Source organism: Lagopus muta, chromosome 1 (assembly GCF_023343835.1).
Source record: "Lagopus muta isolate bLagMut1 chromosome 1, bLagMut1 primary, whole genome shotgun sequence".
Lineage (NCBI taxonomy): Eukaryota > Metazoa > Chordata > Aves > Galliformes > Phasianidae > Lagopus > Lagopus muta.
Genome location: NC_064433.1, coordinates 191,109,064 through 191,122,590, shown reverse-complemented (window position 1 = coordinate 191,122,590; position 13,527 = coordinate 191,109,064). Strand labels below are relative to the sequence as shown.

Genomic DNA, 13,527 nt, shown 5'->3' with positions numbered 1-13,527 from the left:
ACATGAAGAAATTCACTTGAAAATGTATTCAAGAAGTGAGAAAAGGACAGTCTCCACATCAACAAAAAGATTTATTTTCTCCTTTTCTGTAAAGTCAAATCACATGGGAGCATTTGTTACTAAAACACAAAACGTTGATAGTTTTTCATCAAATGCAACTTCAATATGCATCTCTGGGAGGGAAGTACCTCCCATACCTCTCCCCCCTGTCAAAAGCCAGAAAACACTCATCTCCCTCCATTGCTTCTAAAGGAAGGCTGTGACTCCAGCTCAGACGTGGATACCAGAGTTGATGAAACTGCATACCTACCCTTCTAACTCACAGAACGCCAATGGATTCTACTGACATCCCAATTTTGATGGGAGAAGTTGATTCTGAGATTCTTCACTGATGGAGGGTCCCAAAGCCCCTCCGCTGAACTCAAGTTCAGACTAAAAGGAAGACTCTGGAATTGTTTCTGTCCTACAAATACACTCATCTTTCTTCCCAAGATACTCTTCTAACATGCCGTTCAGAACCTTCTTCCTTGAGAAGTGTAGAAAATAAAAGAATAATACAACACAGACACAGTCACTTACCTGTGGGGGAATGATGTTCTCAATGCTGATACCCACGTACACCAGTCGCTCTTTTCTTTAGGAGAGAAAAAAGAAAATAAGCTCACAGAAAGATTGCTGATATCCAAAATAACACTGCAGTTAGCACCATAACCATCCCAGGAGGATGCACCAACTGAAAAGTTATTACTGTTGGAATTACATATTAAATCCCATGGTATTATATTTTCCTGTATGAATATGGTAAGTGATTTCCAAAGAGTCCTCACAAAGAATGGAGTCTGAAGATGCACGGTGGTTGAAGGATGCATGGGCAAGAGAACAGCCTGCAGGATAATGAAGACATTCTATGATGAGCTGGTAGGAATTACTGGAGTGCAGGAAAAGCTGAAGAAGCATGGACACCTGGTCCAGAGAACCAGGAGAGAGAACAGTGCTCAAATATAAGAAAAACTACTGCAGGCTGCCCTTATGGTCCACAGCAGCTCACAGGATTCAATCAAAGTAAAACTGAGCTCAGGCAGTAGCAGCAAGCTCAGCTTAGCAAGCATCCACTGCCAGCTGAATTGCCATGTCTGGCTCCTGGCCTTTGCTTGCTGCTCCAGTGGGACATCTGTCTGCCCCAAGATGCCTCAGACATCCTAGCACCTCTCCAACATCACTGGGTTCTGATCTTTGGGCTAAGTAGGCAATCTGTGACCTTTTCCATGAACGTGAGAGATAATTTAAATAAATGAAAGTAACAAAGAAAGCTGGTGAACCTGCAAGGACTCTGAAAGTGATCGATACCTCTATAGATTTTAACATTATTTTGAATAAAAGTGATTTAGAACACAGCTGCAGCAGGGACAAGGGATGAACGAGACATTTGCCAGAAGGCCTCCAGCTTTCAAGATCTGGTGAAGCGTCACCACGGTTGAAATGAAATCATGCAAGAACCAATGCTAAACTTTAAATTCCTGATTTCCTGAGATAAAGATTCTGCATTAATCAACTTCTGCAGTTACCCTGCGAGGCTGCACTGAGCACACACCCAATTACAATGGATTTGCAATAGGATGCACACAAGTCATCCACACCTCTACCCAATTGCCCTTCATCCCTGGAGGTGTTAATAGCCAGGTTAGATGGGGCCCTGGGTGACCTCAGCTGGTGACTGGGCAACCTGACCAACGCAGCCTGCAGCAAGGTTTTGGAACCACATGATCTTGGAGGGCCCTTCCAAGCCAAGCCATTCTAGGATTCTATGACCCAACACCTCTGCTTCAAATGTGCATCATTTTGTGCAAATAATTACAGGCATCTGTGAGTAAAAATTTGGTTTCCAATACTTTGATTAATTTGGAAATCTATGTCGATTTTAAAGTAGTTTTCGCAGCAGCCTTCTGCACTGTATATTTTTACACAACAATCTTCTGGAGAACTATCTACTGAAAGAATCCAGCATCATATCTTTTTATTAAATAACACAAACACATATAGTTCCTAAAGTAATACTAACGGAGAGTACAAATGGATTTTAGGTTATTTTAAAGCCAAAAAGACCATAAGCTTTGACAACTCCGTATCATGTCTAAATAGAAAACGTTGGTTTTCTATTAAAGTATTTGTTTGTGCCTCCTAATATCACCTCTCCAAAGTGACAGACCAAAAGAAACGTCCATCCTGAGCACCATGAGAATAATTGGATGAGGAGGAAATTTTACCCTTTGCAAAGTCCCTGTGTTCTAAAAATGCGATCAAGTAGCACCTTGAGGAAAGGAATGCAACTCCTAAAATCAGAAAGGAACTACAAATGAAAACATTTAAATATACAGTGAATGTCTTTGATGGTCTCTTCCATTTCTCATTTCTTTTAATGCAAAGCATGAAGAAATGGGAGGGATGAGAAAAATTCAGCTGTTTTTAAGCATGATCCATGAAGGTTCTGAGATCTGCTTTACCTCCCCTGGCTTAGGCACTCACTAACACTTCAGTAACACCATCCAACAGTGTAAACATCTTCACCAACAGGTTTGGAACTGTTGGATGCTGATGGGCCCCAACTCTTTACAAACACATATTATAAGGATCTAGAAAACACTGCTACAGGGAAGCTAGGAGTACATGAAAGGAAGTGCTCTGCCTGACGTGGCCTGCAAGAAGTAGAGAATCCCCAGTAGGATTTTCTATAAAGAAGTCTGAGAGTCTCTACTAAGATTAAAAGTGGCATCCAGAACAGCTCTGATGCCTATTCTGGCTTGTCATAGCACATGACTACGGGAGTTTAAGTGCAGACACCTGAAATTCAGCCAGGCTGCTGCAGCAGCACCTCCAATTCAGGAAGGGGAGGAAAATAAAGGCATGACTTTGGTGTAGTTATTTGTCAGAGTCGTCACGAAACTGAAAAGTTTTCACTGAACATCTGTGGCACTTTGGGGATGTGTAAGAACACAGCTGAACAGCTGAATCAATTTTAATCAGATTCCTGAAAGGTTGGGAATAACTGCACAAGCACAGCAGTGTCACCAGTTCAGAAACCAACAATGAGTCTGATAACAGTACAAGAAGCTGTTAAGTGTGAGTGCCCATGGTGAGACAGTTGTTCTCCCCAGCAAAACAGACAAGAGGTACTGTGTGATCTTATAGAAACATTAAAGTGTTCCTGTGCCCCAAACAACCAACTGTAATTTACACAGCAATAAAAAAGAGCAGACTGTCATTTCCTCTAGCATCACAACTCTTGCTCTCTTCAGCCTTCTCACCTGGCAATTTACTAAAATACACCACCATTAGGTTGAAAAACTTCGATATTCAATTACTGTATCACAAAATCTTTACAACCTAAACTCACTTCTCTCTTTGTAAAGGAAACCTTTACAACAGAAAACATTAGGTTAATTTGGAATGAGGATCAGATTGCAAAATGGTTGTGAAACATCTGTTTCAGACACTGAAGACTGCTACTGTATTGATTGTGTGCTCTCCTGTAACAGTTAGAAAGCCACATTCCCATGCAATACCACTGAGTTCAAAGAAGTACGACAGGATGGAAAAAAACTGCATTCCAAGTAATGGTTGCCAGCAGAATATTTACCAAAGTAAGACCAAAAATATTGTTCACTAGCAATGAGATTTCCCACCATAAAACAGAGCAGCAGATACAGTTCTTCTGCATTCCACACTCCTGCACAGATGGAGGCTGTTTGTAAGCTGAGCTCACTCACAAAATCAGCTAATTCCTTTGTTCTCACAGCTACAAATTCACTAATTGGCAAACCAAGGGTAATTTCACTATAGTGAATTTTACTAGATCCGCTCTGAGCAGAAGCTGAGAACAGTTGGTACCTGATCTGCCACTGTCACTGTTGCTGCTACAACAGCAATCACAGACAGGAGGGCTGACAGAGGCTGAACACAAGCATGGATTCTGCTCCACTCTCCCAAGCACCAGATCACTGTATCTCATGTGGTGTCAGTGTCATGCTACAAATATAAACCTGCCCAATTACTGTATTAAAGACGTCTCATCTTCAGGTGAATTTTGCCTTTTAAGATACAATTAATGCAAAATTGTGCTTAATAATGCATACAGATGTCACTGAACGTTACAGAGTGCTCAACACACAAGCCGTATATTATGCAAATTCTGTTTCACGTCCCTCTTTACCAGATCTGAAAACTGCAGGTAGGATGTTCAAGCACTAAGGATGCTGCCCACAAACACAGCAGACTGGTTTGCACTGAGCCTTTGGAAATGGCTGGAGTGAATGCAAAATGTCAGCCAAAGCTGTGACTCAGATGCACTATGGCAACTGCACCATCTTGTAAAACAGGTGAAGTTTAACAGAATCTAAAGCAACAAGATTCAGAAACCACACTAATCTGGATTACCTTTATACCAAAGGCAGAGCTTAACCTTGCTGTCAGCAGGATATTTACACGTGGATGACAGTACTAACAACATGCAGCTGAACCAGTGCTGAAAACCACTGAAGTACAGCTGTGGGAAAGCCAAAATCACCTCCTGACACCTTGACCCAAGTTCAACGCAAGCTATTTATCTTTTCTAATTATTGGACTTTTCCACCTTTCTTGTAAGCCCTCCCAGCACTGCACCACCAATAACCACTAATCAGTGTGAAGACAAAGCTGTGCTGGGCTCCAGTTTCCCTTAATGCACGTACAGTCAGTGTGCTGTGAACACAGCCCTACAGCAGTACCTGCGTTCTGCACGCTCCTTCTTTTTTAAGACGACGTCCAGATCTTGTAACTGTTCTTCTAATTTCTCACAGAGTAATTTCTAAGGGAATGAAACACAGGATTAGGTTCTTTCAGAACTGTTTCCATCTCCTGCTCAGACGCTTTGTGCATTATTTATTCATGGCAACATGAATACAAACAAACACGAAGCTTTGTTAACAGTGCTATCTGGTATTGATCTTAACCTTTGGAGAGATGTGAGTCTATGGACACCACAGATAAAAGGTTCCAAATATTTTTAACCAAATATTCCATATCATAGAATGCCATTTAATAATCCAGGAGCCATGTGGAACAATGACCTTTTATGGACAAGCTGTGCCTTGTTTCATGTCCATACCTCATCACACTATTTCCAAGGATGATCATCATCACACTTGCACAAATCTGTGATTTTTCATGTTAAAAATTACTAAACAGCAACCAAGCAAGGAGATGACTTAACTGCAAGCAGCAATAAGAAATTGTTTAAGGAAGAAAACATTCTTGAACATTCTCGCGATTCAAGATCACGACGACTTAACCCAAACTACTTCTCAGAAGACAACTGAAAGCCAATGCACAATACAGCTGTGTCACACCATTTTGCAGAGCAACAGCCATTCTGACAAAGGATTCATCTAAAAGAAAGGAAGATCAGAGATCTTCAGGCAGACTATTCTGAAAACGTGCATAGATGGTTCCCCATTCATTTAGCAGGAACAGCACTGCACTCTCTCTGGCTTATCCTTCCAAGCATCACCACTGCAATTCCTGCTATTTAGATGTACTTAAAATTAAACAAGACATATGCACAACATTTTTTTAACCTTCTTTTTTTTTTTTTTTTTTTTTTTTTAAGAAGCAGCTTGTAACCTTTGTGAAAGTGCTCATACCTGTCTATTACTCAGCAGGGAAAACATTGGGTTTTCTAGGAGATGCTAACCAGAAATGGCAGCTTTCTTTACCAGCTTCTTAGCAAATGTCTCTGAAGGAGGAACAGTACTTCAGAAACAGCTGCTTGCTTTGATCCCTGATTATTCCTTGCTGGACTTGATCCTTAAGGCTCCCTTCCAACTCGGGAAATTCTATGATTCTATGCTTCCCCCTCCTGGATGACAATGTGATGCTTCTTAGGATAAAATTATGATTTTATACTGTTAATGCTACGTTATTCTTTAAGTTGCTTAGCATAAGAAAAAAACAGCAACATGCAGTATTTGTCACTAACAGAAGAAAGAAAGGGAAAGGAAAACCACCTCATAAAACAGTTTTACTAATGGCTAAGGGGGAAGATCAGCATCTCTACGATGCATCACAGTCTGCTTTGTAACAGAAAAAAAAAAGATGAAAGAAGGAAACTGTTAAACTCCCAACAAATCTCCACAACCACAGTGCTGAAAGTGAAGGGGAACAGGAACCATACGTGCTGGCAAGGTGGGCAGAACCATTCTCCATCAGGGATTATCATCAAAGGAGGGCGAAGGCAAGCTGTATGGTATCCACTGTCACAGGAGTCGCATAACAAAATCTGTTGAAACAAAACAAATCATGAATATCTTTTGGCATTCGCAACGTGTAACAAGCTCCAGAACTATTTTCCCTGCCAACACAGAAGCACTTCATAAATACTTTGGACTGTGCCAAAACCAAAAAAAAAAGTCCTGTATCACTTATCACTGGATGTTTCCAAGGCCACGGGTGGTTTTTATGAGCAAGTTTATGTATCACAGTTTTCCACTTTAGCACCAGATTTCATCTTGCGTTGTATTCTCAGGCAACTCAGCACTACTGGATTACACAGACTGCGTACACGTACTATGGAATCCTGTAATGCTTTCCAGACCCTGGACTAAGTAGAAAACTACATCTGGACAAGATGTGGTGGGAACTGTTTTCCCTGTGCACTTACATCCACATGAAGGAAACCTGGCCATGCAGGCCAGAAGGGAAGCACAGCAATCTTAGGCAGTTTCCTCAGCTGTGGTGTTCTTATGTCCAGGGTGGCAAAGACAGACTCACAGACTCTCTGGGGTATGCAGAACCAACTACTGCGATTCCTCCTTAGTTGGGAAAGCTATTTCCACTAAAACTGAGCAATAATGCTCACATAAACTGTGTGACCATCTGGTGGAATACACATCTCTAACATTTTAACTGTCTCAACCGTGCTGGGATATCTTTCACGCATCTGAGAATATGCTCATTTTGTGGACTCACTGCAAGGCTGTATATTCTTCTAATAAGAAGAATCTATGACAGTACGTACCAGTGATGAACCAGGACCATAAACATCAGAAGCACTGAAAGCTTGTTGAGCTTCTACACACGGCCACCCCAAAGACTGGTGTATCAATGGTGTACCTTCAGACACTCCTCTGATCAACCAGAACTGCCTGAATCACTCAGAAGGTTTCCCCCAAAGCCTACCAGCTCAGGGTGGTTGGGAAGGCCACACTTCTTGCACGGTTCATCATCGTCAGCAGGTGCAGCTTCTTCTTCCTCCTCTTCTTCCTCTTCCTCCTCTTCATCTGAGTTTTTTTCACTCTCTGAGCCTTCACTTTCTTCATTGCTTGAGTATTTCCACCTGCCACGTGTTCGTGTACCTGTCCACCGAACTTTGCTCCTCTGAGTGATACCATTTCAAAGAGAAAACACAAAGGAAACTTACAGTTTCTTTCCAGATCCTAAAAGATATTTTTCTCTACAGTAAAGTGATTCATCTCAATCAGAACAGTTGCAATAATTTCACAAGAGAACATTTCAAGGAACAGACACCTTCAATGAGCCCTGAAGTTCAACAGGATACTAAAGGGAGAAAACTACATATCTACCTGCAGAGAAATCTTCAAATGAGATCTCAGACCACAAAGACAGATCAGTGACTGAGGCCTCCTTGTGAACATGGTGAATTCCACATTTGATGTTTTTTTATGATAGTTCTCCATAATCCAAACTGAATATATGTATACGTATAGTTGGCTTTTTTTCTTTTCTAACATGCACTTCATCTCTTTCATTTTGCTTTAGGAAACATGCTTACACTCTAACAAGTACATTAATTTCAGTGTTTTTGAAGCTCTCTTTTATGACAGGCAGAGTTTTCTGAAAGAAAATCAGTGCACCATGTAAGGGCACAGTCTGCTTTCACAGTTATACTTTTCCATTCTTTTTCATAAGGAAAAAAACGATTCATCAGATGCTAGTTGAAAAGGGCATTCACCCCTTTATATCATACCTACCTTAATAAAATAACCACATGTCTTACCAGTGACTTATTTGGACATTTATTTATTTTAAGGACTGGAAAAATGACTTCTCTCATTTACTATGTGAAGTGTTAAGTTTTATCAGACATTTGTTTAAGACATATTTTGGATGAAAAACAGAATTCCAATTCCAATTCAGAATCCCATTTTGCATTAGTTAAAACTACTTCCTACAACCAGGCTATTTTAACTTCACAATAATATACCAAAAATTCAAGTTCTCACAAATACTTTTTACCCTCCAGAAATTGAAAAAGGAAAATACCCTCCCTAGGCTTTTCAGCTCAGAACACTTTTCATTTATGACCAGGTTACTCGCTGTTCTGAACCAGCTATCTAACCAAACTGTACAAAACATTCTGCAGGACACACTCATACTGCAGCAATACATCATACTGGTAAAATTTCATTTCAGGTTCTTATCGTGAACTTCTGTCTCTTTAGTGATGTCATTATTCACTAAACTTTAATAGAAAACTGTACTTTAAATCCATGAGAGAATTAATTTAATTTGAGGCTTCATCATACGTCATCTTTATTTTGAATCTATCTTTAAAGAACCTCTTCAAGAAGAAAAAAAAGATAAATATTCAGTAAAACTGTTCATTTTATGAAGGTTATTCAGAACTTGCTGAGTATGTGCATGTGTTGGTAAAACTACAGGAACAATAAGGAAATGCACAGTAGTGAAATATGAAGAGGATTTCAAGTTGATAGAAAAGAGCATACTTGAAAATACAGGCTGCTTTTTCCTCCTTGCTTTTCTTTGGCATTGCACATCCAGAAACATCAGGAAGTTAAATGAATAAAGCTGTTGATCATTACATTGATTTACAAGCACTATACAGATGCACATTTAACTTTTTGTATGAAAAAGACACCTCTGCCCAGAGCAAATTGTGTATCCCAAACGTAAGAAGTCATAATATTTTGTTTCATAGAGTCATAGAATCATAGAATCACCAAGGTTGGAAAAGACCTAAAAGCTCATCCAGTCCAACCGTTCACCTATTCCCAATAGCTCCCACTAAACCCTGTCCCTCAACACAACATCCAGCCTTTCCTTGAACACCCCCAGGCTCAGTGACTCCACCACCTCCCTGGGCATCCATTCCAGTGCCTGACCACCCTTTCTGAACAGTAATACTTCCTCATGTCCAGCCTGAATCTCCCCTGCCGTAGCTTGAAGCCATTCCCTCTGCTCCTATCACTGATGACACAAGAGAAGAGGCCGACCCCCAGCTCACTACAACCCCCCTTCAGGAAGTTATAGAGAGCAATAAGGTCTCCCCTGAGCCTCCTCTTCTCCAGGCTGAACATTCCCAGCTCCTTCAGCCTCTCCTCATATGGCCTGTGTTCCAGACCCCTCACCAGCTTTGTTGCCTTTGTTGTTTCTTTGCTTACGCTCATTCTCAAACTGGCCAACCAGACACCAGCAAGCATCCACCTAGAAAATCCACAGCATTTTCTCCATTGGAAGAATGGAAGTCTCCATTCAGCCACACAGACTGACTCAGGTCTGATCATGTCATGTTTTAAAAGAACTCACTTGGACTGGTTTGGTCTTTTTTGTTTGGCTTACATGAAAAATGTTAGAAGCTGCTAAGTCAACAGATATTAGCACTCTCTTAGGGGGTGGTTTTAACTTGGTTGAATCCACTAACCAGACTGCAAATCTAGCTCCAGGCAAAGGCTGACCAAAGGGAAGTAATCCTTAATATTCTTATGTAAACACATACTCCTGTTAGGAAAGACTGCGGCAACGCCAGACAGTAAAACTATATTACCTTGTTAACCTTAGAATTTGACTCCTTCTCCTGTTTTTTTGCATCTTCTTTTCTTTCCTGTTTATGTGCAGGTTTCTCCTCTTCCTCTTCAGATCGTTTTTTGTCAGATTTCTGATCCCGAGTCTCCGCAACTTTCGGAGTAGGCTTAGATATCCTTGGGGATCTCCTCAACGTGCGGCCAGCAGTGACGTCTTCTGGCGGTGTTTCTGCCTTTCTCTTCCTACTGGAGATCCTGATAGTTAATTTAATCCCTTCTTTCTGTCTTTCAGAAGTTATTTCTTTATTATCTGTTGTGCAGCTTTCTTCTTCAGAAACTAGTTTATACTTAAATTTGCTTTTAGGTGTTGGGGAATCCTTTTTACTCTCGGAGGAGTTCTCTAGGTTGGACGCATGGGCATCGTCTAATCCCTCTGGCTCTGGCTTGGCAGCTTCAGGCTCTTCCTCTGGTTTTTCAGGGCTGGATTTTTCTTCTCCTTGGCTCTCCTCAAGGAGAGCAGGTTTAGCATCAGAGCCCTCCGCTTCCAAAACAGACTTCTCTAAAGTCAAAGGAGAAGAAGATGGAGGAGGTGTCTCAGCAGCTTTGGGAGAATCAGGTTTCTCCTCAGGCTCGCTTCTGCTTTCCAAGGTTTCTTCCTCAGATGGTGCAGGCTTGGGCAGTTCTGCAGGAGCAGATGCATCTGTGGGCTTCTCCAGCTTCTCTAAACATTCTTTGGGTGGCAGTCTGTCCTTTTGGATTATGGTGGCTAGTTTCTCTTCGGATTTTTTGGCACAGTCTTCAGAGTTTGAAGATTCTTCCACTACCATCTCAGTAGCTGGACTGTCAAGGTTCTCTTTCTCCACGGGACTAGATTCCTCCTTTAAAGGCACTTTCTGATTTGAAACCTCAGAGACCACAGCTCCTAGCTCTTTCACCACAGTTACTGCATTTTTCTCAACCTCACATGCTTTTATAATTTTACTAACAGAATTTAGGGAGTCTGATACCTTTTCCCCACTTTTACCGTTTTTCTCTTTTAATGAGCTGCTGTCTTCCTTTGCACCAACCGAGTGCTCAGACCGATTATTTTGTATGACACTTGGGGTTATTTTTTCACTGCTAACCTCTCCATTAACCAGCACTTTCCCATCGGGACATAAAGCAGTAATTGTAGGGACTCTCTTAAAAGTTTCTTCTTCTGGTTTCCCCTCTTCCTTCAAGACGTCCTTCGTTGGAGTCACACATTTACACAGGGACCCCTTTATAGGACTGTCATAGTCATCTGTCAGCTTGATCTCTCGCTTTTTAAGGGGTATTTTTGCCTGCTGGTCATTTTTAAGTTTCTCGCTTTCTTCTACAGATTTCTCCACAATTTCCTGGGGAGTTTTGACATTAACACAAAATTCTAACCTCTCAGGCTCATGAACTGCTATTTTGTCAGTAGAACTTTTTACTTCCTTTAGGTCTTTTGGTTCTATTTTGTTTTCCTTCACCTCTGCTTTAACAGGCTTCACATTTTCTTTAAAGGAGTCGCTTTCTTCTTTGACAGTTTGTTTCTCTTCGTTGTATTCCGAAGGCTTCTCTAATTTTACTATTACTGGCAATTTTATAATTTCTTTTTCTTCAGCCTTCTCTATTTTCATCATGTTTTCATCCTCTTTGACCACAGGAAGAGGAAGACTTTCCAATTCCTTTGACTGTTCCTCCACCTCGTCTTTTTCTTCTTTGATTTTTAATTGGTTTTCTGTTGACAGAGAAAAACAGTGATGAAACAACCAGGGGACCTATAGGATTACAAACAGTATCCATCAAAATGAAGGCATATCTAAAAAAGTCAACAACCCAAAGCTCCCTGCAAATAAATATTCTTTCCTGGAATTATTAGGAGCCTGGCTTGTCTCAAGCTGTCATTAAGCAAGGAGGTTGCCAATTTTTAGCTACACAATCACCATTTGGCTTAATTACTAGCCAAGATAAACCTAGATTTCAGATGCTTTTAGCAGAATTCTATACTTATCCTCCTATCCACCTCAATTCCCTCTTCAGTTGTAATACAATACCTTCAGAGGACAGATACAGAAAACCTAAGCACAGCGTGCAAGGTTTTGCTCAATGCCTGCTTTGCTCAAGCAGTTTTGAATTAACGGGGCCCAAAGTATAGTTACAGCACTCAGAAGAACCCTTGCATTTATTCTGTTGCTCTGTATTTCATACAATTATTTATCATCGCTGAAGCTACTTAACATCTCAGGTGTTTTATTTTGCCATGCTTTTTGAGTCAGGTAGGGACAGAGCTAATTAGAAAAAGCAAAGATGATGCAGTACAGATAGTGTAACAGCATCTTCTACCAGCTGGAAGATGCTGCAGAACAGGTGCCATAACTCCCAACAAAGCCATGTTTTCTGTCTTCTACCTCTCCCCTCTCCCTCCACACTGGTGTGATTCTTTTCCAAGCGGAGAGCTTCCCAAAGTGATTACCAACATGAAAGGCAAGAACGTGAATTAATTACATTTAGAGAAAATAAACGTTTTACAAAAGAAAAGAGTGGTGAAGAAGCAAGTCATATATTTTAGAATGTTTCTAAATACAAAGAACATACCCAAATAAGCCTCAGCAAGTAGCAAAGGGTGCAAGATGCATCCTCCAGATGCAATAGATGCAACCAGAAGCAATAACACTTTGAAGGCTGAAGGATGCTTGTTTCTCCCTTCGTAGAGGTAATCACCACTCTGAGCTCTTGTAACATTAAAGCCACCTCTCTAAAGACATTTGTCAGCATTTGTCAGTGACACATTCACCATGCACGTATCCTTCCACCTTCTCTTCACATCTTTCTGGATTGACTTACTTGAACCATTTCTTCCTATCATCAACTGCTTTTTCCCAAACTAACATCACCAGAACCCCAAATCTCCTCCTGCGCTAATAAAGCAATGGCTGTGCTAAGATCTACTTTCTAACTCTCCCAGCTGCTCAAAAAGCACTTGATATGCCACAGTGACTCAGCAGGTGCACAAACTGTCTTACAGCAATTCAAGTTAAGAAGGCTAGGTTAAAAACAAAACAAAAAGGAAGAACTGGATCCATTTATTTTTGAAGGAACAACTTTAATGCTATTTGGAAAGCTGTCAAAGCAGCTTTCAGTCCTTCTGATAAATTTTCACTGAACCTTTGAAGGGCTTTTATGCATTCCTAGAACTTGAGGACAGTTTGATGACTAATAGGAAGAATTATTAAACTTAATTGATCAAAGTGCTGCTCTGTGAGTATGTTGGCTGCAATTAAATCACAGCATATATAAATAATGTCATTAATCATTAGGTCTGTGGGACTAGTGCCTAAGAATGATCCTGCATGGCAGCAGAGCCAGTGACTCTGGTGACACTGGAGTGTGCAAAAGGACTTTGGGACTTGCCTACAGCGGAGACTTTAGTTGTTATAAAATGAATTATTTTGACTTCAGTAAAATCATATTCCAAAAGGAGGTCTTGATTACGTTACTTAAGCTGACCTGACTAATTCTTAGACAAAAGCAAGATCAGCACTCTAGAATGAATTCTGCAGTATCAGTAACCACACAGATTGTGTTGTCACATGCATGCAAAGGTAGATACTGGTCTTAGATGGAGACAATTCTCACAGTGTTCATCACAATTTACTGCGATTTCTGCACTTGTCTTTTAACACTTCCAAACTCAAATTATACTTATCTA

General features: G+C 40.7%; 1 protein-coding gene across 1 annotated transcript in view; it reads right to left on the bottom strand.

Moving 5' to 3' along the window:
* RSF1 (remodeling and spacing factor 1) overlaps positions 1-13,527 on the bottom strand; it is a 60,540-nt gene that overhangs the window by 17,993 nt on the left and 29,020 nt on the right. Inside the window, exons 6-10 of the mRNA XM_048933332.1 lie at positions 9,836-11,556; positions 7,210-7,407; positions 6,206-6,310; positions 4,761-4,840; positions 580-634 (exon numbers count right to left, since the gene is read on the bottom strand). Of these exons, the coding sequence (XP_048789289.1) occupies positions 580-634; positions 4,761-4,840; positions 6,206-6,310; positions 7,210-7,407; positions 9,836-11,556 (2,159 nt within the window). The remainder of the gene's footprint in view (positions 1-579; positions 635-4,760; positions 4,841-6,205; positions 6,311-7,209; positions 7,408-9,835; positions 11,557-13,527) is intronic.